This window comes from Polypterus senegalus, chromosome 2 (genome assembly GCF_016835505.1).
Source record: "Polypterus senegalus isolate Bchr_013 chromosome 2, ASM1683550v1, whole genome shotgun sequence".
NCBI classification, from domain to species: domain Eukaryota; kingdom Metazoa; phylum Chordata; class Cladistia; order Polypteriformes; family Polypteridae; genus Polypterus; species Polypterus senegalus.
The window spans coordinates 271681350-271704872 of NC_053155.1; the positions used below are offsets into that span (position 1 = coordinate 271681350).

At 34.3% G+C, this 23523-nt stretch overlaps 1 protein-coding gene across 10 annotated transcripts in view; it reads left to right on the forward strand.

Moving 5' to 3' along the window:
• cnksr2a (connector enhancer of kinase suppressor of Ras 2a) overlaps nucleotides 1-23523 on the forward strand; it is a 763738-nt gene that overhangs the window by 333150 nt on the left and 407065 nt on the right. For all 10 annotated transcript variants that reach the window (XM_039745560.1, XM_039745565.1, XM_039745561.1 and 7 more), the window contains 3 exons: nucleotides 7366-7485; nucleotides 16455-16514; nucleotides 19523-19591. In XM_039745560.1, the coding sequence (XP_039601494.1) occupies nucleotides 7366-7485; nucleotides 16455-16514; nucleotides 19523-19591 (249 nt within the window). The remainder of the gene's footprint in view (nucleotides 1-7365; nucleotides 7486-16454; nucleotides 16515-19522; nucleotides 19592-23523) is intronic.

Here is a 23523-nt window from a genome sequence, read left to right on the forward strand (position 1 = left end):
ACGGCTTAATTTAATGTCAGCTCAGATACCCTCGCTTCGCAGTGGAGAAGTAGTGTGTCTGAGACATCACACACTGCATGCACAGGTTTACCTTTCCCAGTCGTGCAAAGTCAGTTCACGTGAGCCACTCGGAGCACATGCATCGAAGCTTCTCAGCTGTGATTTCGCGATGTCCATGGCTTTATTTAATGTTAGCTAAGACCCGGCACTTAAAAGTTTCTCTCGCAGTTTCGCTGAGTTTGTGCCAAACACCACCTTGACCATCTAATCATCGTCTGAATATTTAGCAGCAGTGTGTTTCTATTGGATTGCCGCTGACGGACGGCCTTATATGGGCAGGCACTCAATTATGTGGGAGGCGTGACGATGATGGACAGAGCTCCGCCTCACATGGCGACCGAGCTGCAGGCTATGGCCGGTATATATGTACATAAGTAGGTTCCAGTTATGACCGTTATGCGTAGAATTGAAACCTGTCTAACTTTTGTAAGTAAGCTGTAAGGAATGAGCCTGTCAAATTTCAGCCTTCTACCTACACGGGAAGTTGGAGAATTAGTGATCAGTGAGTCAGTGAATGAGTGAGTGAGTCAGTCAGTCAGTCAGTGAGGGCTTTGCCTTTTATTAGTATAGATTATTTTAAAAGCTATCATTTATTCCCAAAACTTGAGCCTTTGTGTGAAAAGTTGCTTTCTGGTTCCTCTTATGCATTTCCTCTTAATTTCTTTCCATGGTTTTAATTGTTCAATTTAATTTTTATATTTCTTTCACATGAATTTTATTGATTGCTTCAAATATTTTGGAGGCCTAGATTGGATGCCAAGATTCCACTGGCTTGCTATCGGATGATGCACCTTTAGTGGGTGATGTCCAGGAGACATTCCATCCACCTTAACTGGTTCTGGTTAGTCTAATTTAATTTAATCTGTTGTGACAGATTCAGGGCACATTTCACTACATGTTGAACTTGTATAACAGTACATGTGATATATAAAGAATGAATCGAATCTAGAGGAGCAGTGACTCAACTGTCACATCCTCTTTGATTTCTAAGCTCTTCTCTCTGTCACACAGAATAAGAACATCAACCATTCTGTTAGCCTATAATCTAATTCTTATGGTTCTTACCAGTGTTATATGTCCACTTATGAGGTTGGTCTTTCACTTCACTCTGATAGTCTGATGCAGGGAATGCAACTATACAGCCAAATAAACATTCTAGCACCATCTTTTATGAAAAGAACCCATGTCCTGCCAATAGAGGATCAAAATAAGAAACTGTGCTCCTTTTTTGTTTGAACTATCTAGCGTTTTCTAAGATAAAACTAAAATCTTCTATTTGGAGATACTACCTTCAATTTTTCTTCATTGTTTTTGATTACTGTATTAGGGTGATTTTTAAGGTGAACCAAAATGAAGTACCATATTTCTCAAACTCATTGCACAATGTAGAGGCAGCAGAGTGGGTTCGTGGATGGTGGGAAGGGGGTTCCTTGACAGGCGTTCCATTGTAGTTTTCAGTTGGCAACATGCCTTGGTCCAGTGTGCACCATGCTTTTTCTGTTGAAGCATTCTTCAAAAACAATGAATCCATTATCACTATGCAACGTGCCTTCTGAACGCACTTCAGAATTCCTCCCAACGATGACATCCTAAATCAGAAAACAATTCTTCTTTGGATGGCTAAATTTAGACAGATGGGTACAACATTTAATAGAAAATCTCCAGGCCATCCTCGGACTGTATGAACGGCAGAAAACATCCAAGCTGTAAGGACATCAATTTTGCAGTCTCCTAGACATTCAACGCACAAACATGCTTCTGCCTTAGGCATTTCCAACATGTCTTTGAGTAGGATTTTGCATGAGGACCTTAATTTCCATACATACCAAATGATGGTAGTGCAGGAACTCACTGAGAGAGAGCTGTGGAGAGTTGAGCAAACATTCTGCAAACCGTTCATCGAGATGCCAACCATCGTCATGTGCATCGACGAGGCACATTTTCATTCGAATGGTTGTGTAAATAAGCAAAACTTTCGCTATTGGGCTGAAACCAACCCTCATGAACTTCATCAGAGACTCCTACACATTGAGCATGTTACAGTTTGGTACACCATTGTATTGTAGACCCTTACTCTTTTGAGGAGGTAGGAGCACCAGTCACCGTCACTTCAGAACGTTACTTTGAAATGCTAGAAAACTTTTTTAGCCCCCAACTGGAAGAAATGTATGGTGGATGGCTAGTTTCAACGGGATGGAGCAAACGCTCATATGGCACGGAGATCCATGCAAGTTTTGAGGGAGATGTTTCTGGGGAGGCTGATCTCCCTGTGCAACAATGTCAGTTGGCCTTCACATTTTCTTGATCTCACTCTGTGCGATTTTTTTTTTTTTCTTGTAGGGCTATGTCAAGTCCAAGGTATACACACACTAACCTCAACACTTTGAAGCCCTCAAGGGCGCTATTTGCCACAAACTTGACGCTATTCCCCTTGAAATGGCTAAAGGAGTCCTGCAACTGTTCAGTAATCATCTCAAAGAGTGTATCGCTAATGTTGGCCACCACCTTGAAAACATAATTTTTAAAACACAGTGAAAAAATCTATTTTGTATACCCTTTCTTGTGTCGTAATGAAATTTATTTTATCTTGTAGCGTTTTTGTAGAATAAACGTTTGAAATGTGTATGAATACAGTGTATTTTATCAATTTGTTTTTTGTAGTGTTATTTATAGAGGTTTTTTTTTATTTTAATTAATTATACGCTAATTGGGAAAAGTATGCTTTGTTTCCAAAAATTACCTGAGTGTTGATATGCATTTTATTTATTTACTTTATCTTTTTGAAAAGTATTATATCAAATGCAGACATTTACATCCCTGCCTGGGTGTAAATTCTATTTTAAAAAATGTAAATGGTTTAAGTGAATACAGATACATTTTTTTGAAAAACAAACTCTCATTATTTTACATTTGCTGCTTTGAACTAATAATTTACTGGGTGGATTGACCAATGATTATATTTCAGTCTTTATTTTTTGTTTTTTCTCATGTTTATGAAACTTAGTTGACTACAATTTTCTTTGTTTTTGGCTAGGGTCAGAAAATAGGTGGGCATTTCCTTGATTTAGATTATTTAATTACCACATAAATAAAACATAGGGTGACACAGTGGTTTGTGCTACTGGTTTTTGATCCATATGTGATGTTTTAATTTGTTCATGAGAGTGAGCTTTGCAGTGAATTGACACCCTCTCCATAGCTGGGTCTTGCCTGTACCTGATGCTGCCTTGGTAAGCTTCCACTCTTGGTTAACCTGAGATAGATTAAGTGGGTTTGAGAATTTTGTTTTATTGTACATGAAGTATTGCCTGGTAATGAATTCATTTTCTTCATTTTTTGTTTAGTTGGTATTGTCATAATTTATATATTAAAATGATCATCACTGATACTTCTGAATTTGATTTAAGTTCTCTGCACTGCTACCACCAAAAGAAGTGTAATTTCCTAAAGGTGATAGGAAAGATGTATAGGTTAAAAGATAAGGCCTCAGAGGCCAGTGTGTTGTGAGTTGTCAAATGCAGCACTCCTGATAGATGACTGATCTTCACAAAATAAATTGAGCATATTGAAACGAAATGCATTGTAGAGGCACATTATGTAAATGGCTCAATGATAAGTGGAAGGTGCTATTAAAATATGGCCATATAATAAAGTGTTTGTTATAAATCAGTTTATACAGATAGTTTGAGAGAAAAAAAACAGGGTAAGCATATAACAGCTTGAATTTTATGTATGAATGATTGACAGTCCACATTTCAATGGTTTATGTCTTCTGCTTCTGTAGGAAAATGGGCCACCACTTGCTTCTCAAGTAATAAATCTGAAGAGGCGTTCATACTGCATTGATAACTAATGCATAATATCTTGGAAAGTGACTCTGAACTGCTGTTATCCAACAAGTTATTTCTTAAAAATAACATACAAGACAATTATATAATATGGGAAGTCACAGCTAGACTTTTAGCTTTACAACGTTTATCTGATTTAAGGTGTATAGACCCTTTAGAAGTAGCAGACTGTCTAATCTGAAATCCTGTATTTAGGTAAATGAAATTTCTTGTGATTTGGTATTGAATATATATTCAAAAAAGGATTTTCCTAGACTCTTTCAATTGCAGTTTTGTTTCTATCATTTAAAGGATAAAAACTTTCCTTTTATATTTCATTCTTCACAAATATTCTTATATTACTTTTCTTTTGGATTTTTTTTTCTCTTTCTTTGAGGGAAAAAAGTCATGTCCAAAGCAGAACTTCTGCATTATATCTGAATGCATTGAAAATGAACATTATATGAAACACACTATAGATCAGGGTGGCGAACTCCAGGCCTAGAGTGCCGCAGTGGCTGCAGGTTTTCATTCTTACCATCTTCATAATTAGTGACCAGTTTTTGCTGCTGATTACTTCTTTTAATTAACTTGACTCAGGCCCCATAGTTGTTTCTTTTTCTTTAATTAGCAGCCAAACAATAATGAGACACAAAACAAGCCACCACATGACCAGCTCCCCTGTGCCCATTACACAATATCTGAAATTTAAGAGAGGTGATGGTCTTGGTAAGGTTGATCTCTCAGGTCACCGAAACATTTTGACGGCGCTCTTAGAAAGAACAGAAAAACAACAGTTTTCAAATGTGTGCTGTGGCAGAATGAGAGCAACAACAAACCATGGAATTAAATAACGGGTTTAATTAACAGCAAGAATTGGCTTCTCATTAAGAAAGTGATTGGAGTGAAATTGGTTGGAGTTTGAAGCCCCAGTTTAGCTGGTCATCTGTTAGCTCGTTTCACATCTCCTTTCTGCTTGACTGTCATTTAATGAAGAAAGGAATCAATTCATTGGGCTGAACTATTCTAACAGGGCTATTAAAGTGATGGGGAAAAAGTTAATTAGCAGTGAAAATGGTCACTGATTAGGAAAAGGGTTAGAATGAAAACCTGTAGCCACTGCGGCACTCCAGGCCTGGAGTTTTCCACCCCTGCATAGATGCTACAGTTTTTCATTCAAGTTCAGGTTTATTATCATATGTGTGTAGTACACTGAAATTTTTACCAGGTTATCTCTTGAGAACATTGTCAGTAATACAATACCACCAAAGATGAACACACAAACATTATACTTAGAATGAAAAAATATATTTCTAGTATTTTTTTCCATTTATATTGTAATGCCGTGCAGTGCTCTTTAGTGCCAATCCAGTAGATTTTTGATCATTTTACTGCTCTTTTTGGTAGCTAACTATAAATGGACAGACAGCTTTCATAACCGCACTAGAATGGAGATCAGTATCAGTATTTCTCCCACATACCAAAGATATTTAGGTTAATTATCAAGGGCAAAATAGCTTAGTTTCAGTGAGTACGGGGTTGTTCATGAGTGTCCGTATGATGAACTGTTGCCTCGTTCATGGCTGATTCCTGCTTTGTGCCCAGTAACCCGTGGCCACCATGATCCTAAATTGGATCAGGCGGATTCTGTGATGGATGAATGTATGCATATGATAGCATTCAGCACTCAATGATTAATGATGAGAAAAGCTTTACACTAGCAAGTACAATCTCTACCATTGACTTGCTATGTAATTCTGAACAAGCCAGTTAAATTGTTCATGCTCTGACTATAAAATGCTGCACTTGTATATCAAATGGAGGTCTTCATGAAAATTGCTTTGAAATGGTGTTCATACAGAAGCATTTTGTATAAAATGATTGGTAATTATGATGTTATTAGTTAATTGCACAGTAAAACTCAAAGAATTTCTAGAATGAGAATTTTATTTTGCCTTGAGATACGAACAATCATCATGAATATCAGTTTCTTGTTGAGACCGTTTTATGCTTAGGTTACTCTTTATGTGGAAAGCCTTGGCTGGAAAGCTGAGAATTTCTTTTGGATATATGTAAGTGTTATTTTAGTCTTTGAACCCTACATCTTATTATAGTCTGCAAACATATATAACAAACATTTCTTTAAGGAAACACATGTCCACAGTAGTCTTTCTGTTTCCTTACATTATGAAGATAATTAGCTGAGCAGTCTCATGGGCTTGGAGAACCAAGTTTTAATTGAGCTGTTAAAATTGAAACCATGTTTTTTGAAATTACTAAAAATTGCTATCATTGAAGCTATGTGGCATATTACCTTTTCTAACATGAAACATCCACATATTAGAAATAAATAACTAGTGTTACCAAAAGAGATAATAAAAGCAAGTAAAAATAAATATTCAGTGGAGTGATGCTATATTGTAGTAGTTAAAATCCACAGAATTCAGGACACTGGGTTCTATTCCTAGCCAGGTAGTTTTATTTAATTGCATGTTCTCCTTTCGTGTCCTTGATGGTGCTTTAGTTTTTTTCCCCCACAACTTAAACATGTATGTGATACGTTGACTGCTTACTAAAAAATTGTTAAATTGAAATTGAGTGATAAGTGTCCCCGGTGATAAATTAGCACTCATCCAGTGTTAGTTCTTACCTTGCTCCCAATCTTGCTGAGACACTCTATGTGATACAATGGGTTCTAAATGGATAAATAGAAGAACAAGCACTTACTGTACTATATACAATGCCCAGGCATATAACAACATTACTTTATATATTATTTCAGTCAAAATATGCTAATGTACAACCCATATTAGCAAGGCTTGACTTGTTTAGACCCCAAAGCAGCCTACCTCTTTTGGTGTTGATGATTAGGTGCATGCTTCTATTATGGTTCTAAAAATCAATGCTTTCAATGACCAAGTCCAATGCTAACTTATCAGAGCTGAGTATGCCAGAGACAGCTAAGCTGCTCTTTCTGTTTTTTTTATTTTTAATAAATTTGATTCAATAGAAAATCAGCAATGAGGGTCAGCAACTCATGTTGCCGCATGTACAGTATTATTCATGAGCTCACTTTCAAAAGGTCCAAGTGTGAATTTCACCTTTGTTGAACGTTCTAATTAATCAACATTCCTTTAAATCAGTGGAGTATGAGCAAAGTGATTTGATGAAATGATGTATTGTATTACTACCCAATGTAACTTTTCTATAATTTTAATAGCTTAGTGCTAAGTATAGTATATTTTCTGAAATTAGAATTTCTCTAGTAACCACATTTTGATAGAAATTTGTAAGAAATACAGTGAACAAATTATATCATTGTTGTTATTAATAAACTGTCATGGAACAAGCTCAATTTTTTCAGAGAAATTCTCAAAAGTGAAAGTCAGTGAATAAAATGTTGATTTCAGTTGATTATGTAATCTTTGTTTACATATGGTTACAAGGCTTGATATGTTTCCACTTCTCTTTTTGCCAGTGTAAAACTCTCTCAGGAGTCTGCGATCATATCATCTCATTGTCATCTGATCCACTGGTCTCTCAGTCTGCCCACCTTGAAGTGGTACAGTTAACTAACATCAAACCCAGCGAGGGACTGGTAAGCATGGTAGCATCTTTGGTTTAGCCCCAGGGGCTGATGACTGTGTCAAATTATAATTTAATTGTTTAGATTAAGTACAGGGTGATTGATCAGATTTTGAGAAAGGTTAATTATGTGTGCTTTAATTTCTAATTTATAAAATTCTTGTCACAGATTTCTTCTGAAAATTGATAGAATCATTCTGATGGTTTGTTATATTTAACCACTGCTTTAAAAACAAAGTAAGGAAATTCAGCTCAATAATTTGAAATAGTGTTCCAGACAATGCATCTAAAATAACTGAAGTTTTATTGTTAGATTTATTTTTAAATACCCACTATAGCTTCAGCTGCTGATACTGTATTATAAACTATCATTACATTTATTTTAAATAAGTAGTAATGCAAAAATGTAAGACTGTTTTTCATTGCTGTTTATTCTTGCTGTATTCTTAGAGGTGGAATGTTTATTTTTGGAAACTGCTCTTATAACATAGTTTAAAGTTTGAAGAAAAGATCAGTGTTTCATTTTGTGACCTAGCAGTTTAACTACAGTTTGAGAACTGCTGTGTGTTTTAAAGTTTAATTGGATGAGTAAATGTAAGCTACTTGGATTTCCTCCTGGATTTACAGGTTCATCACACAACTAAAAGATGTTTTGTTAGCTTTGTTGGCAGCTCTAACATAGCCTACTATGGATGGATGGATGAATACGCATACCCTGAAGCAAGCAAATGTTTCTTTGATAGTTGTCTTGTGCCCAGTGCTCCTGGGATAGAGTCTGGGTCCATTTTTGTTGGTGGGGTTAGGGATTGAGCTTTAAGAAATTGGAATACCCCAAGCATATAATTCAGTGCTTCAATATTAATACAAGCTCAAAGTATATATATTGATGTATTCATTTAAAAAAGTGAATATAACTTGCCAAAATCACAAGCCATAATGAAGTAGAATAGACTTCTTACTATATTTGTGCACTCAATTTTTAAGAGGTACTGGCAGGAAGGGCAGTGGTCAACACAATAGTATAGATTATATTGGTTACATGTCATTGGTACACTGACAAGAAGTATGCATTTATTTCCTTTGAGTTTTTTGGTACCATCAATGAAAAGCAATGCAGCTTAGTGGTGCCTGCAAAACAAAGTTCTGTACTTTGTTTCCAGTACTGCTTCTATGAATATGATACCAAATACTCTGTCCTTGTTCAAGGCAAACATTTACAGGTTTATATTGATTTTTATAGTATAATATGCTTTAAAAAGAAAAAGGCTATGAAACATGCAATTTGTAATCCCTACAATATCAAAATCAAGTATTCTGGAAACACTGAAATCTAGGACAGCCTCTCCACAGCAGCCGAAAGGAGCACCAGAAGCCCAACTTGTATGAAATTTCAAATTCTTGATGTGTACTGATATAGCCAAAAAAGTAGTAAAGCACTTATGTTTCACTATGGATCTCTGTCTTGCTGTCACAAACAAAGGATTATGTGAATTTTGTGTAGAAGTAACCTTATCCGAAAATCATATTCTGCTGTGATATTCATCTAAATCATGTAGACATTTTGTTCAACCCAAAATTTCTGTCCTTTCTGACAAAGTTTGTCTTTGCATGATGTGTAACTCTAAGCTGACCGCCAATAAAACTTCATAATAATAAAAAGAAAATGGAAGGGTGGAGGAAGCCTCACAGATTTTTTTTATTGTAGTTAATTAAAATGAACCTTTTATGTGTGTTTTAGAAGTAAACAGAGTTCAACACATTTTATATGTTCAGTGAGTAGTTAATTGTGAAAAAAGCAAGTTGGAGCACTAGTTGCATCAGGAGCGAATAAAGTCTGTTCTGGAGGACCACAATGGCTGCAGGTTTTTGTTCCAACTAAGTTGCTTAATGAGAAATCAGTTACAGTTATTGCTCAAGTGACATTTTTCCTCTCACCGTTTAATTTATATACACACACCCACACCCAAACACATACATACTATACATACATACACACATATACATTGCAAACAACTGAACTGCTCATTTTTGACAATACAGTGTTATACATGCATTGAACGTCTGCATTTTCTCCCCATTTATAAGCTAAAAAGTACATATATCAGGGGACAGTTCAGTGTCTTTTTTTTTCCTTCAAATTCTATGCAATTGTATAAATGAATGTCCTTCTGACAAATAGTTGTATTGGAGGACCAGATGTATGTTTGTCCTGAGCTTTCTTTTCTAGGTGTAACAGTAAACAACAGTGATTATCGAGTAGATAAGACTGGTATTTGTAATATTTTTATCATGTCCAATCCCCCTGTTTATTATAAGTGGGTTACACCTTATAAACAAAAACTCAGTGAACTTTTGGTTTTAATCTCACTTCAGTAGCCTAAAGTAACTGCCCCCACTCGCACTGTTTAGCCATGCATTATTGAATTTTGATATGTAATAATAACTTTAATATACAGTAAATACTAAACTGAGATTATAGGACCATAAGTGATATGTTTTATGGTGCACAAGATAAATGTAACTTCAATAAATACAGTATATATATTTTCATACTAGTGGTACCAACTTAAGCATTAACCTATAGTCTGTGTTCCAACTAGCAGGCTTGGTGTCCTGGATTAAGAAGTGATGTTAAAACCAAACCAAAGCAAAACAAAATCAATGTGTGTGCAGAAAATCTTACAGACCTTAACACTAGCCTGATAAGTACAGAAGAGATTGCTTTACTCCCTGTGCAGCTGGCATCACAAGATCTGATGATGTTACCATTTTTCAATCCTAATTTTATATGGAGCAGAGTGGTCACAGAGTCCACGTGGAAATACCCCATGCCATTGTTATACGTAGTCCATATTGGATCACTGGATTAATAGAAGGTTGCAATCATTGGTTATAAAATTAAAAAGAAACATCACTAAAATATTAATATCACAACACCTTGATTTAGTGCCCAGACAGCTCAGAAACCTTGCAGATTGATACTAACAACAATAAGTACAAGTAATACACTGCAAAGCTGTCATTGCCAATAATGTGCGCTTTTTGTAAATCACAAAATAAGTTAAGAGCTTTCATTAAATAAGTTATTAAAGAGAAAAATGTTATTTGGAGAAACAAATTTTTATTTTAGTTTTACTGACTATTGCAATTTCAAATTAATGTATTTAGTTTTCTGTTCCCAAAATGAGCAGCATCAAGGCAATATAATCCCTAAATTAAATGAAGTTATGTAAATAACTGTTATATAAAAAAAGAAATATTTAGGTTGATCAAACCTTTGTCACTTCTTGGTTGATTAGATACAATTCTCTTCTTATCATTCTAAAAAATCATTAGTGTATATTAGAGTACAGCAGCCTTAAAATGTGTCACAGTAATGTCACCACTCAACTGCCTTAACAGTTGCTTGTCATAGTGTATCCCTTAAAGACTGTTTAGTCTCTGATATTTTCTTAGACTTACCTTCTCACTGCAAATCCAACATGTCGTAGAATGCTCATTTGAATTTATTGTAGTGTTGATTAACCTTTCTTTCTCATTTGCTTTCTTTATTGAAATATGGGAAATGATTAAAATAATACCATTCTAATTTTAAATGATAAAAAAAGGAAAACCAATGATGTGTTGTGTTAAATAAATAAATAAATAAATATATAAATAATTGATCCAAAAAAAAGCCAATTAAGCAAATGTGATTGCTTCAAAATGCAGATTATAAACAAATGTGCATTAAAGATAAGCAAAGTACCAAAAAGTGTAATGAACCTGGAGCATGGAGAAACTTCAATGTAAGTTTAAATTGAATGAACATGATTGCAAATTATTCTTTCTGCTGACATTAAAAAGGCATTGATCATTTTCCTTTTTCTATCATTTAAAAACCTGTTCTCATATTTCAGTGAAGAAAATGTGTCCCAAACAAGGTTTAAAATATGTCCAAGCAAATATTCTGTAATGGTGTATGTTTAATATTGTATCATGTATAGAAAAAACAATCATAAACATTACCCATCACAATTGTGGTCCAGATGTTTACAGAAAAGTGCTAAATGAGTAAAAGCTGTTTGATCTAATCCAATTATTAAATTTAGGGTAGCCAGAAAGTAAGTGCCATATTTTAAATTAGCATAAATCACACCTCTCTCAGACTTCCAGAAAACATAAATTTGTGTTATAGAATACTAAATGAATAAGAGTCAATCTATCCATTTTCTAACCTGATTGTCTACCAGATTCCCACACCATAAATTCTGCGTTGTAGGAGTGTAGGTGTTTGTTCATTGTATAGCCCAATCATGCAAACACTCTATCCAGGGTAGTGCCTAATGCTCACAATTGGGTAAAGCAAGCAAGACAATATTATCAGTTATCACTGTCCCACTACCATGATATTGATAATTAGCTTAGAAAATGGGGTATTGTAGCACATTGTGAAGGGCATAGTTTAGAATCGTGTTTAATTTTTTAAGACTCTACATTAAACATATTCCCACTTACAGTAAGCATTTGCTTAGCTACAGTATATATTTAAACTTGTAGGAGATGCGTTTTCTTTTTGGGAATATAGGATTTTTTTTCCCTTCTAAATGATCAAAGTGGTAGAAAAATGCAATATCACCCTAATTTGCACAATGCAATTCTTTCATTTTAAATGATAGGAAAAGGAAAATGAACAACGCTTTAAATATCAATGGAGTAAACGTAATCTCCTTCCACTTCCACTTTTCATGTGCAAAAAGACTGCAAAAATGCACATTGCAAATAAAGTTGTATTACCAAATGTAATTACCATGCAAAGATGATTGACAAATAATGCACCCGCCCCTGATAGCAAAAGTAAAGTGGGCAATGGCCCACCAGTCATCCACTGGAATTTTGCACTTTGACTTTTGGGTGGACACTTAGTGGCCACAGGTGGTGGCTAACATTCGGTCCTCGGGCAGCAGTGGAGTATTTGCAGACGGAAACCCACCCTTCAGCTGCTGTATGCCTTTTCATTTTATCTTAATATTAAATTTTGTTGTTGGCAGTTCATTAATTGACCCCATGTAGGGAAAAATTAACTAGACTACAACACACATAGTAAAAGTCTTGATATTTTTATTAGAGCAAAGATTATGCACAGTATTTTCTACAATCTCCTTTCACATGCAACACTGTCTATACAACGATAGCAAAAACAAACAAAAAAAAAAGATAATGTAGGTTAGTTAAAGAACAAGGACCAAATAAAGCAGCGTTTAGTGTAAACATAATTAAAACTTATAAAGCAAATGTTTTTCTGCATTCATTCTCCCCCGTTTGCGGACCATGTCTGTCAGACACATCTTTTGGAAACTGAGTCACCTCCTGCTGAAGGTCCTCTTCATTAGTTTCCTTTGTTGTGGGATTTCTCCTGATTGCCTCAGCCATCACAAAAATATTTGTTGTTAGACTGTGGCTGATAACAGAAGTTATTAATGAGCACTATTGAAATAATAAAGACAAACTTCTAATAGATAGATAGATAGATAGATATAGATAGATACTTTATTAATCCCAAGGGGAAATTCACATAATACATTGACTCTGGCATCCAGAATGATTGATGCTTGTTAGTGGCTGTAAAAACCTACATGCTGTGGATGATATTTTTCAGGTTGAGGTCCCTGAAAGAGATTTTCTCTCCCACATCTGTCCAGTTACACAACTGGGCAACAACATTTGTCTTTAGGCAAGGAATCATTCGCCTCACTGACTGTCCTTCCTTCTTTAAAAGACAGAGATTACACCTGTTGGAAAACATCAGATATTAGCATGCACGTCTTAGCACAGCTGTTCAAATACCAAAAAGTGTATTGTACAATCTCTGACAATTGTATTGTGTAATTACCGATTTCTCTCAAACATCCTGATTCTCTAAGAGCATGGATTCCATATCCTTCAGAGACTTCCCTGTGTTGAGGGAAGGAGAAAAAGGAAGCTCCACATCAACATTTACATTACAGTATTTGTAATTTGCAGGTTCTTTTCTATATTGTCCAGTCTGTGTAAGATGTTAAAGAGCTTGCTGGTAAACTCTTGCTGCTTCTTCCACATCACTGTAATGGCTGTTCTAAGTTAATCTATAATATAAAAGAGATATATTAAAAAAAATAAAATAAAAGTACAAGTAGATTGCTACTCTGTCAACTATTTTTGTTTTAAGAATACTCATCAAGTTTATTCTGATCAGGCAGGTTCTGTGAGTATTTGCCATGGTCCAGACCTACTACAACTTGTTAAAGCTACATTAAATTAATATGACAAACTTTGACAATTATAGTAAGGTTAAAGAAAAGTTACCAAATGCATACATCAGGGTATTTCCATAGTGATTACACCATTATTTTATCTTTGTCTTGAGAATGACTACATCAGTCACAATCCACTTGCTTGGTTTTCATGGTCACTCTAGTGATTCTGGCACCGAATGAGAAATGATGAAAGTGTCAAGTTAGAATTGGTTTTCTGATGTGTTTTTTGTTATGAAATTATAAATAAAATTTCAAAAATATTTTGTCACAGCACATGAAAGTGTTATAATATCTGTGTGAGCTTCCATGCATCATTGTAGAAATTACCTTCCAGGTAAATGGTTATTTGTTGTTGATGATGGGGTCCATAAAGCATGACTTAAACCTGAAAAAAGACATGTTCAAGCAGTAGGCTCCACAGAACTGACTGATTTCCAAATCATGAAAATGGTGCTTGAAAATGGGTATTGCACATACAGTACCTGCATATTGTAAATCACATGTTAACCATTTAGCACTTAAGAGGTAAAACTGACAAGGCATCTTATTTTTATTAAATCTTGGAGGTTGTGGGTCTACCGGCAGGATAACATCATCTTCATCACTTGATGAAAGTGTGGCATTGTGCTTTGGTCTAAAATAAGATTTTCTAGTTAGCACAAAACAATATATCAAAGATGATCAACTGATATGAAATTTTATTAAAATTTTGTGAAATTTTATGATTCAGATTCTCTCTTCCTTCTGCTTTCTGGATCTGTGTCCAAGTTAGATCCATTTTCTCATATGATTCTGAAAAAAAAACACCAAAAAGGGCTTTTCTAATTTCGATGCTAACAAAATTGGCAACAGTTGCACGATATAATACTTACCCAGATTGTTGATGCACAGATGTGAATTTCTACCTCTGTTCTGTAGATAGTATGGCAATAATAACAGAAAAAGATGCACTTAAGATCGTTTATATTCTTTCACTATAAATGAAGCTTATTTCATTATTAAAGTGTCCACTTCCACCATTCATCTAGACGTGCCTTCACCTCCAAGCCCGCTGACACAGCTGCTAAACAGTAGCGGCACTCTCATCCGAAATTGGTTATTCAACATTTTGAACTTCTGCGCCAAAAAAAATGGAACAGCCTATAGCTGAATGAGACCTTTTCTGATGCAAGATTCCAAATATTTAGTTGGTTGTAAGTGTAAAGAGGCTTTTCTAGGCATTGAAAACATCCAGACATTGTTTTTCTATTTGACTGTCCTTAAAAAAATTAGAACCCTCCTGCCTACCCATCTAACGCTTGTTGCCAGTGCAAAAGCTCCACAGAGGAAATGCAGCCCCTTAACCCTCACCCACCAGTGTGACAACTCTGCGGAAAGTCGAGCGAGTGTAAAACTGCTCCTTTCAGAGAATAGAAAATTTTGCTTCTCAGCAAAAATACCTGAGTTCTACAAGTGTTGTCTCCAAAGAATTAATAAATGCATCAATAAGATCCAAGCAACCAAATGGTTTTAATATTAATTTGCATTAAAATACAATATTTTTAAATTGTAGTTCATCTTTAGTTTATCAGAAGTGTTTGTTTCACATAACATTTTCAGTGACTTCATTTTTGCTGATAAGTTGGCCCAATATTTAAGCCTCCCTCATATCAAAACAATTTGACTAGTTCACATCAGATTGAAACAAAAATATTAATACACCCTTACAGGGAGAACATATTGGCCTAAATTGCACAACTGCTCCCTGTGGAAAAAAAAATCCCACAATCAATGAAAATTTTGTCTGTTGACCTTGCAATTAATAAATGCTGCCAGTGGACCACCGCAGGGCCAACAGCTATAATAGTGGTCGGCTAGCCACCAGACAACTGATGTTAATCCACTGGATGGTTACCACTAGCATTCAAGCTGCTGATAAGCCACTACCTACTGAGCGGCCAGCCAGCAGCAACTTAACAGTGGGCCACTGACTGAAAACTCTTTCGGCTTGCTGCTGTTCCCCTTTGGTCAGTCCACTGCTGGCTGGTGGCGTGCTGCCCCAAAACAGACAGCAAACCGACAGATGCTTGCTTTCTGCTGGTGTTTTTCTCGTTTTTGTGTCTGAAGTAGAATAGAGGAGGTAGGGAAAGGATCATCTCAGGAGGTTGGCACTTTGTCAGACAGCAAAATGTGGATGCAGTTTTTGTCTGAGGTAGTATTCTGCCTTGAAAGTGGGAGGATGGTGTTTTGAATGTGGAATGGTGGATATTTTTCTGTCCTAAAATGAACACCATATAAACAGTCATTAACACACATGAAATGCAAAAAATTGCCAAAATACACAAATAGTTAATAGTGATTCAATTCTTGATTATTAGCCATTCTAAATTAATGACAGATACAGTATGTTGTGAATTTTCTGTAATATACTTATAATATTCATCTTTGAGAAAATTGTGCTTGCTTTTAAGCGTTTTCTGTTTAACCTGTATAATTTCTGTTTGTCTCTACAGCCTATATTTTAAATAATTTTGACTTGTTTTGACAGTGTTACCCACTCATTTTTCTCTTCCAGTGTTAACCACTGTGCCACTCTGCTGCCTCTGTCTAAATATTGTTATTAAAGGCATATAGTATACCAATATGCACCACATGTATTTCTATGTACTGTAAAGGTTCTTCTTTCTTGCTTTATAGTTAAAAAGTTTTCTTTTTTATTTTACTCTAGGGAATGTATATCAAATCAACCTATGATGGTCTCCATGTAATCACTGGAACTACTGAAGGAGTAAGCATTTATTTTTAATAACAATGAAAATGTTGCACATTTAAAAACTTTAGACTATGACTAAGCACTTGCCATTTTATTTATTTCAGTTGATCACTATGATAGGCATTATCTTTTATTCATGATAAATATAACTAATAAATGTAATACTACAGAGCTGGATTTACCTTTGTTGCCCCCCAGTGATTTCAACTCCTGAATTAAGTGAAAGACTTTTTGTAAAGGCTAAGATTGTTACTTATTTGTAAATTAACATGGTAATACAGTGTGACCAGTTGTAGGCAGATAACATAATTTATTGTAAAAAAATAAATAGATACAGTATTTCAGAATGTATACGCATTTTCATTTAAATTATCCTTCATTGTTACTAATTCCTGTACTGAACAGGATTTTTTTTTAATTGAGGGTGTTACTTGAACGATTACTAACTAGCAAAACAAGGTCTAATCATCTTTAAAAACAGGTCAGTTTCAAAAATACTATGAAACTTCATTGGTAGGGATTATCTAGAGAAAAAATAATACTAAATTATTAGAGCTAAATTAATAGCTCTTTAATAAGACAGTAAAAAAGTAGCTTCCCTAAGTTGTGCCATTTCCATTGTTTCCCAGAATATGCACATATGCTTTAGGCATGTCTCTACAACTCATTTCTTTTTTCTTTTCCATATTTTTTGGCTGGAAAATTGCACAATTTACATAAAAAAAGTTTTAAATTGGGTTTAAATCCTATTGTCTACCTTTATGTATGTAAGTAATTGGAGCTTCAAGTTTATGTAGCTGCACTTGGCTTTAATGGATTTCATAATGTGTATAGTAAAGAACTGCATAAAAAATACAATTAAATTTATTCAGAGCTGGTTTCAACCATTGCTTTACCCTGCAAAGTCGCCTCCACTTCTGCTTTGTTCAGTTTGCCTTGAATAAGGCATGCTCTTACTGTAGGTTCTCCTGAACTATTAATTGTGAGGTTATTCTGAAGAGGCAAAATAATATGCCAGAAACTGATTTTTATTTATTTATTTTCGAAAAATATTTCATGATTATTAGTTAGACTCAATACCTGTTTGCTGCTGTTTAGCACATTTGTAATATTTTAAATAGGTAATGTAGAGAGTTTCATGTCAAATTTAATTTTAAAATTATGTCTCTTATGTAGGAAATGGTATTGGTTTTATTTATAGTAATTTAATTGTATTTAGTGCTTGCATTATTGTATTTTTGACCTCAGTTTTTTTAAATATGTTCTTTTTATTTTTCATCAGATTCCAGAATAAAATATCAAAAAGTATATCTTAGATTATACTTCATGATAATTATTTAAATACATATTTGTGGTTCAGGGTTAATGGAATAGAGATCTCTTATTATGATGATAAGCTGATTAATTTCAAAGATGCATATCAAAATAGTTGTTTAACTTGTTAAAGCGAACCATGGAGGAATAGGTCAAATTAAACCACGTTCTGTGAAAGCCTGCTTTCCTAATCTAATAACAAATAATAAGATTTCCAAGTACATTTCTAAAAAGTATTCAGTGTTTATAAAGTAATTTAAGTTAGTTGCGTGAGAGTTTTTTGATCCACAAAAATGCAGCATAGTTTGTGTTTCACACTTTCGATTTAGTGTTTTACTCCATGCCAGTACACATTTGTTTGTAAATTGAGCATTGACTATTCATTGAATCAATTGAAGCATGTTATTGTTTCCATTGTTCTAATCTAAAATGCCCCAAAGATTTTGGTTATTTACAAATAATCCTAATAATTTTATCATTGAGAGAGTTTGTGTTATTTTGAAAAATACCATTTTTAATGCAAAGTGCATTTTTTTTAGGTATCATGTCACTAACTTGTCAGTTTCAACAGGGTGTTTGTGTTTTTTAATGTGGTGCACAGTTTAAGCAAAGCTGGTGTGATGCTGATAGAAAGTCCAAAATGTTTTGCTGGATTTCTGACTGGCTGAAGTCCTAGAGTAATGTCTTGGGATAAAATTATCTTTGCAGTAATTTCTGGAGCAATTTAAATACTTTTTAAATAACTTTAAATATATTTTTTTCTTCTGCTTCCTTGCTATTGACTTGTAACATTTCATTTTATAAGAACCCAACATTAATCACCTTTAAAATTCAGCTGGTAGATCAAACTTTTTAAATGTCTCTTTTGATTATATTAAAGTTTTCTTTAGCAAGCAGAACCCAGTAAATTAGACTTATACTCTCAAAACCCTTGGCATTGTGTCATTTATTTGCATTTCAATATCTTGATACACATCAGCTCTGCTGTCAGAAGAAGTATGTGGTTTTCTTTTGCTAAAATTTTCAGTATGTTTTCAAACAGCAGGACAATTATCAAACTTAATGGATGTTGGTCTTCCTCTTAAATTTAATATAAAGTATGTCTTTGCAGTAAAAGACCTTTCATGCAGGACCACACTGGGACAGTGTGCAAGGGGGCACCCTTCACATTATACTTAATTCTTCTCTTCACTCTTGTTATGCCATTTTCTATCTCCCGTGTTTGTTTTTAAGCACTTCAGTGCCTACTGTCTGTCTGAATGAGTGCCTGCTTCCTGATGCCACTAGTAGTTTGCCCAGCTGAATGTCATCAATTCATACATCTCTATATCAAATTTTACACAAGATTTGTTTTGCTTTCCAATTCAGTCTAGTTTGTCCATAAGGAATGTGTTTCATTATGCTTGGGTTTTTATTTTCTTTATTAAAACCATTTCTTTAATTAAAAATTTTGTGAATTATTTTGAATTATGGATGTGCAGGTTTAATGGGAAAAAAGAATTTTTTATCATGTTAGACTTTAGGACACAGACATTTGGTGGTTTTGTGTGAAAGAAAGTGATTTGTTTTCGGGAATTTAGATGACACTACAAAATACTGTCTTATGCTAAATCCTTTCAACCCCAATCTTAAAGTTACAATTAACACTTTCAATTGATTAAAACCAAGGCAAATGTACACGATTATAATTGTTTCATTTTATTTGGCAGTCTCCTGCAGATCGCTGTAAGAAAATCCATGCAGGGGATGAAGTAATCCAAGTCAATCATCAAACAGTGGTGTGTATCTCTCTTGCTCTCACTCTCTTTCTGTCTCTGTCTCTGTCTCTCGCCATGTGTAGTTATTTTTATATCATATTTTTAACGTATAAGCATTCCTGCATAATAAAATGTATCAATTTCTTAAGCTTCTATGCAATCTATATTAAAATCAAATGTAAATTAAATGAATGTGTATGGTTTAAAAACTTAATTAGTAAATGTTTTCAAATGAATATTCTCTTGTAAATGTGAAGAGTGAAGGTGAAGTATGGTGTATAAGAAACTGATTTGTTTTTATAGACACGTCAAATTACAGGTTCATAAGTTGCCAAGCAATCTCTTTGTCCTTGGAAATTCAGCATGTTATCACTGTATATAATTTCTAACATAATCATATTAATTTAAGGTCAAGTTCAATAATTAAGAGTTTTTGAGTTTTAATGTAACTAATTTTCAAGCATCACTCTCATTTAATAATCTCTAAGAGACATGAATGAAAATCTGGGTAATAATACAGTCCCTTGCTGTATGGTAGCACTGTTTTTTATTGTTTCTTTTTTTTTCTTCTAAGTTACTTTTTGTGACCTCACACCTCTCTAATTAGTTTGTTTAAAGCATATTTACATTTTGAGTTTTGGGAAAATGTAATGGTGGTTTTCATTTGCTGGTTAGTTCCCTGAAAATGTAATTAAAACAATTTTTTTGAGAAATAGGCAAAGGAAATGATTTGAACCAACAAGTCATTGCTTGAAATGAAATCAAAAGCAGATGTGGGTAACAAAGATCTCTCTAAATTCCTCCACTGGCAGCTACCACTCAAATGGGATCATGACATTTCTCCTCAGAAAGCTTTTATTTCTTAAAGCATGTAAAACATTACTTAATTCTGTATATGATGCACAGCACAACAAGTCTGCTGTGTGTTTCAGTATTATCAGCAGTAAAGTTACACATCTTCTTTCATCCTCTGAAATCATCCAAAATCTCAACATCTTGCACTAGCTTCAGAGTAGCTTTATCATATTCTCATTCTCTTATGAAGTTGTTTCAAAGAGAAAAAAATATTCATTCTTATGTAAGAAACATCATCTATAGGTAATGTGGTTTAGACATGTATTAAAAAATGAAAAGATCATATGTAGAAAAATGATATATTTTTGCATTATTTAGGCAAGATTAATTGTGATTGTTGCATACAATAGCAAGAATTCAATTATTTTATTAAAAAAATAATTCCAGAAATTTAAAGTATAGTGATTATGTATTTATAAACATCTCTCCTTATGTTTTTTTTCCTTTAACCTAGAAGGAAATTTTCAGCTAGTTAAAGAAGCACTGAAGTTTTATGTTCCATTCTTTATAAAATATAGCTTCTATATAGAGTATTAAGCTAAGCGTGAGCAACAAAGTTACTGAAGACATGCTTGTTTGTAATTCTTTGGTGCTCACACAATTTAATTAAAATTTCAAACATCACAAACTTGTGGTGCTGTAATGTTTCAAATCTCTCCCTCCTTTTCTTAACTTGTTGTTTTTGCTTAGTCTGTGTACTAAATCAGAATTAGGAATCAAGCTGAACTGAACATACCTGCAGCGATTACTCGTTACATCAGAAGGCACCCCTTTCCTTCCCATACTAATTAAATAGTGGTTCATGTGCTTGCACTTTGTTCACTTAGTTTGCCTTCAAAAGCCAAACAAATGACACAAGTATAGTCCTTGCTAATTGAAATATGCTGTTTAAACAGTCCAGCAAATTAGTGTCTCTGCAATTATGCTTTTGCAGCAACACATTCAAGATTATATCATTAGAGTGATCTACCTTCACTTCAGAGCATTATAAGCTAGGCCAAGTGAATGTCTGGCCTATATAAATATTTTGAAAAATTAACTTGGTCTGAACATATGGAGAAGCAAATTTTTAATTTCTTTTGGACTAGCCAGAGTTATAGATAAGCCCGTTGCAGAGTGAATGAATGGTTGGATGAACAAGTATAGCCATCTCTGTTGCATTTTGAGGATAAATGTTAAGCCTCCTTTATCAGGCAATGTATGATGCTGCATTAAAATGCAATTGACTTTGCTATCATTTGTAACTCCATTACTCAAATGCGTTAAAACTACAACTTACTGCTCATTTGATCACGTTATTTCCCCGTCAAAGTCAACACGAACCATGTATTTTTATTTCTGAATTAATTCCATAATGGAATACATGTGGCAGTAACAAAACCCTCTCAACCTTGAAAGAGAAGTGTGGTTTTAATTTTATTAAGTTAATAATAAAGGATTTTTAAATAACAGCTGTGATACCTGCAATTCCATGTTGAAATTCAAGTGTTGTAGAATCAGGGCAGCAAACCTGAAAATAAATTTAAATTCATACATATATGATATTTAAAGATTTTACACATTTTTAATATAGCTCAAAAAATGTGCAGGCAGGACAGGTCTTACACAAGAGCTGTCAATTGTTAATATGTGCTTTACAGTATCGCTGTAAATAATTATTGAATTAAAAAAGATATAGAATACATATCAATTTATTTAGCAGCTATTCAATGCTTTATAGAGTCATTATCATCATGTCATTGCATAGTAAAGTGTTATAAACACTGGACAAACCACACTACAACTTTATATTCATCTGGGCAATCAAAATTCTGAAAATGATGCATATACAATATTAATAAGAAAATCTAGATTATTTTTTAAGACTCTACACAATCATTTTTAAGTTAAACCTATAAGTTTTATAATGTGTCAATGAATTTTGCCAGAGGATTTTGTTGTGATTTTTTAAAATATGCAATTTGTAGTATTACATCCTCTATCAAGACACTTAAAGTGTAATGCACAGTGATACAGGAATGATGCACAGTTAATGGTACTAAAGTGCCTGATAGGAATTCTCAGATAAGCAAAAAAATTGCACAATTTCACACATACTTTTAGTTGGTGTAGGAAATAAATATATAGTTATAATCGTCAGTGAGCAGTGGAAAATGTTCTAAGAGGTTAGTAAGGCTGAAGTGCTCAGTAGTTTGAGAGATGTGCCAGATAAAACAGCTTTTGCAATAGCAGGTGAATATTGCATGGTGACCTACAGTAGTGCTTTTAACACTAGAATTCCTGAAGCCTACGAAAAAGCTCGGAATCCCAGCCCACCTTAAATCCCTTACCACCGGGCACTCCGTGTTTTAAGTAGTGAGCTGAGCTCCATCACGGTGGGGATTGGTGACCTGCAGTATGCTTTTAACACTACAATTCCTGATGCCTATGAAAACACTTGTGATCCTGGCCCACCTTAAATTCCTTCTCACCGGGCACTCCTTGTTTTGAGTAGTGAGCTGAGCTCCATCAAGGAAGGGGATGGGACAGCTTGCTGCTTGTGCTGATCGACAGGGATTACAAGTTTTTTCTTAGGCTTCAGGAATTCTAGTGTTAATTCAGTACAGTTTTACTGTCAGACCTGTCTTGTTTGAAAACCATAGCAAGATCAACATGTAATAATTCCAATAACATTTACTTTCAATGAGGAAGCCAGGCCCAGTTTGTTCTGGATGGCATATCTGACAGGATATTACTTCTTAATCAAAACATTGGCCTACACAAGTGTTTTTTCCAAGAGTGATTAAGTGCACACTTAATGTACCATATTCTACTGTCCTAAACCTAGCATCCTTACGGTGCATGACATTACCTCATTATGCAGCCAACAGCCCTTTACCACTGTTGTACAGTACATCCTATATTTGGTCATAGTTTCAGATCAATTGGACCAGGATTTCATGGGCCTCAGTTAATGATTTTGGCCCAACATGGCCAGTCTCTAATACCATGTGACTTACCAAGTATGTTGAGTTCAAATTGATGATATTGCAAAATTTACATCTCATTAAGAAAATACTATAACCAAATGTAACTGTCAGGATAATGCTTTGGTTGAT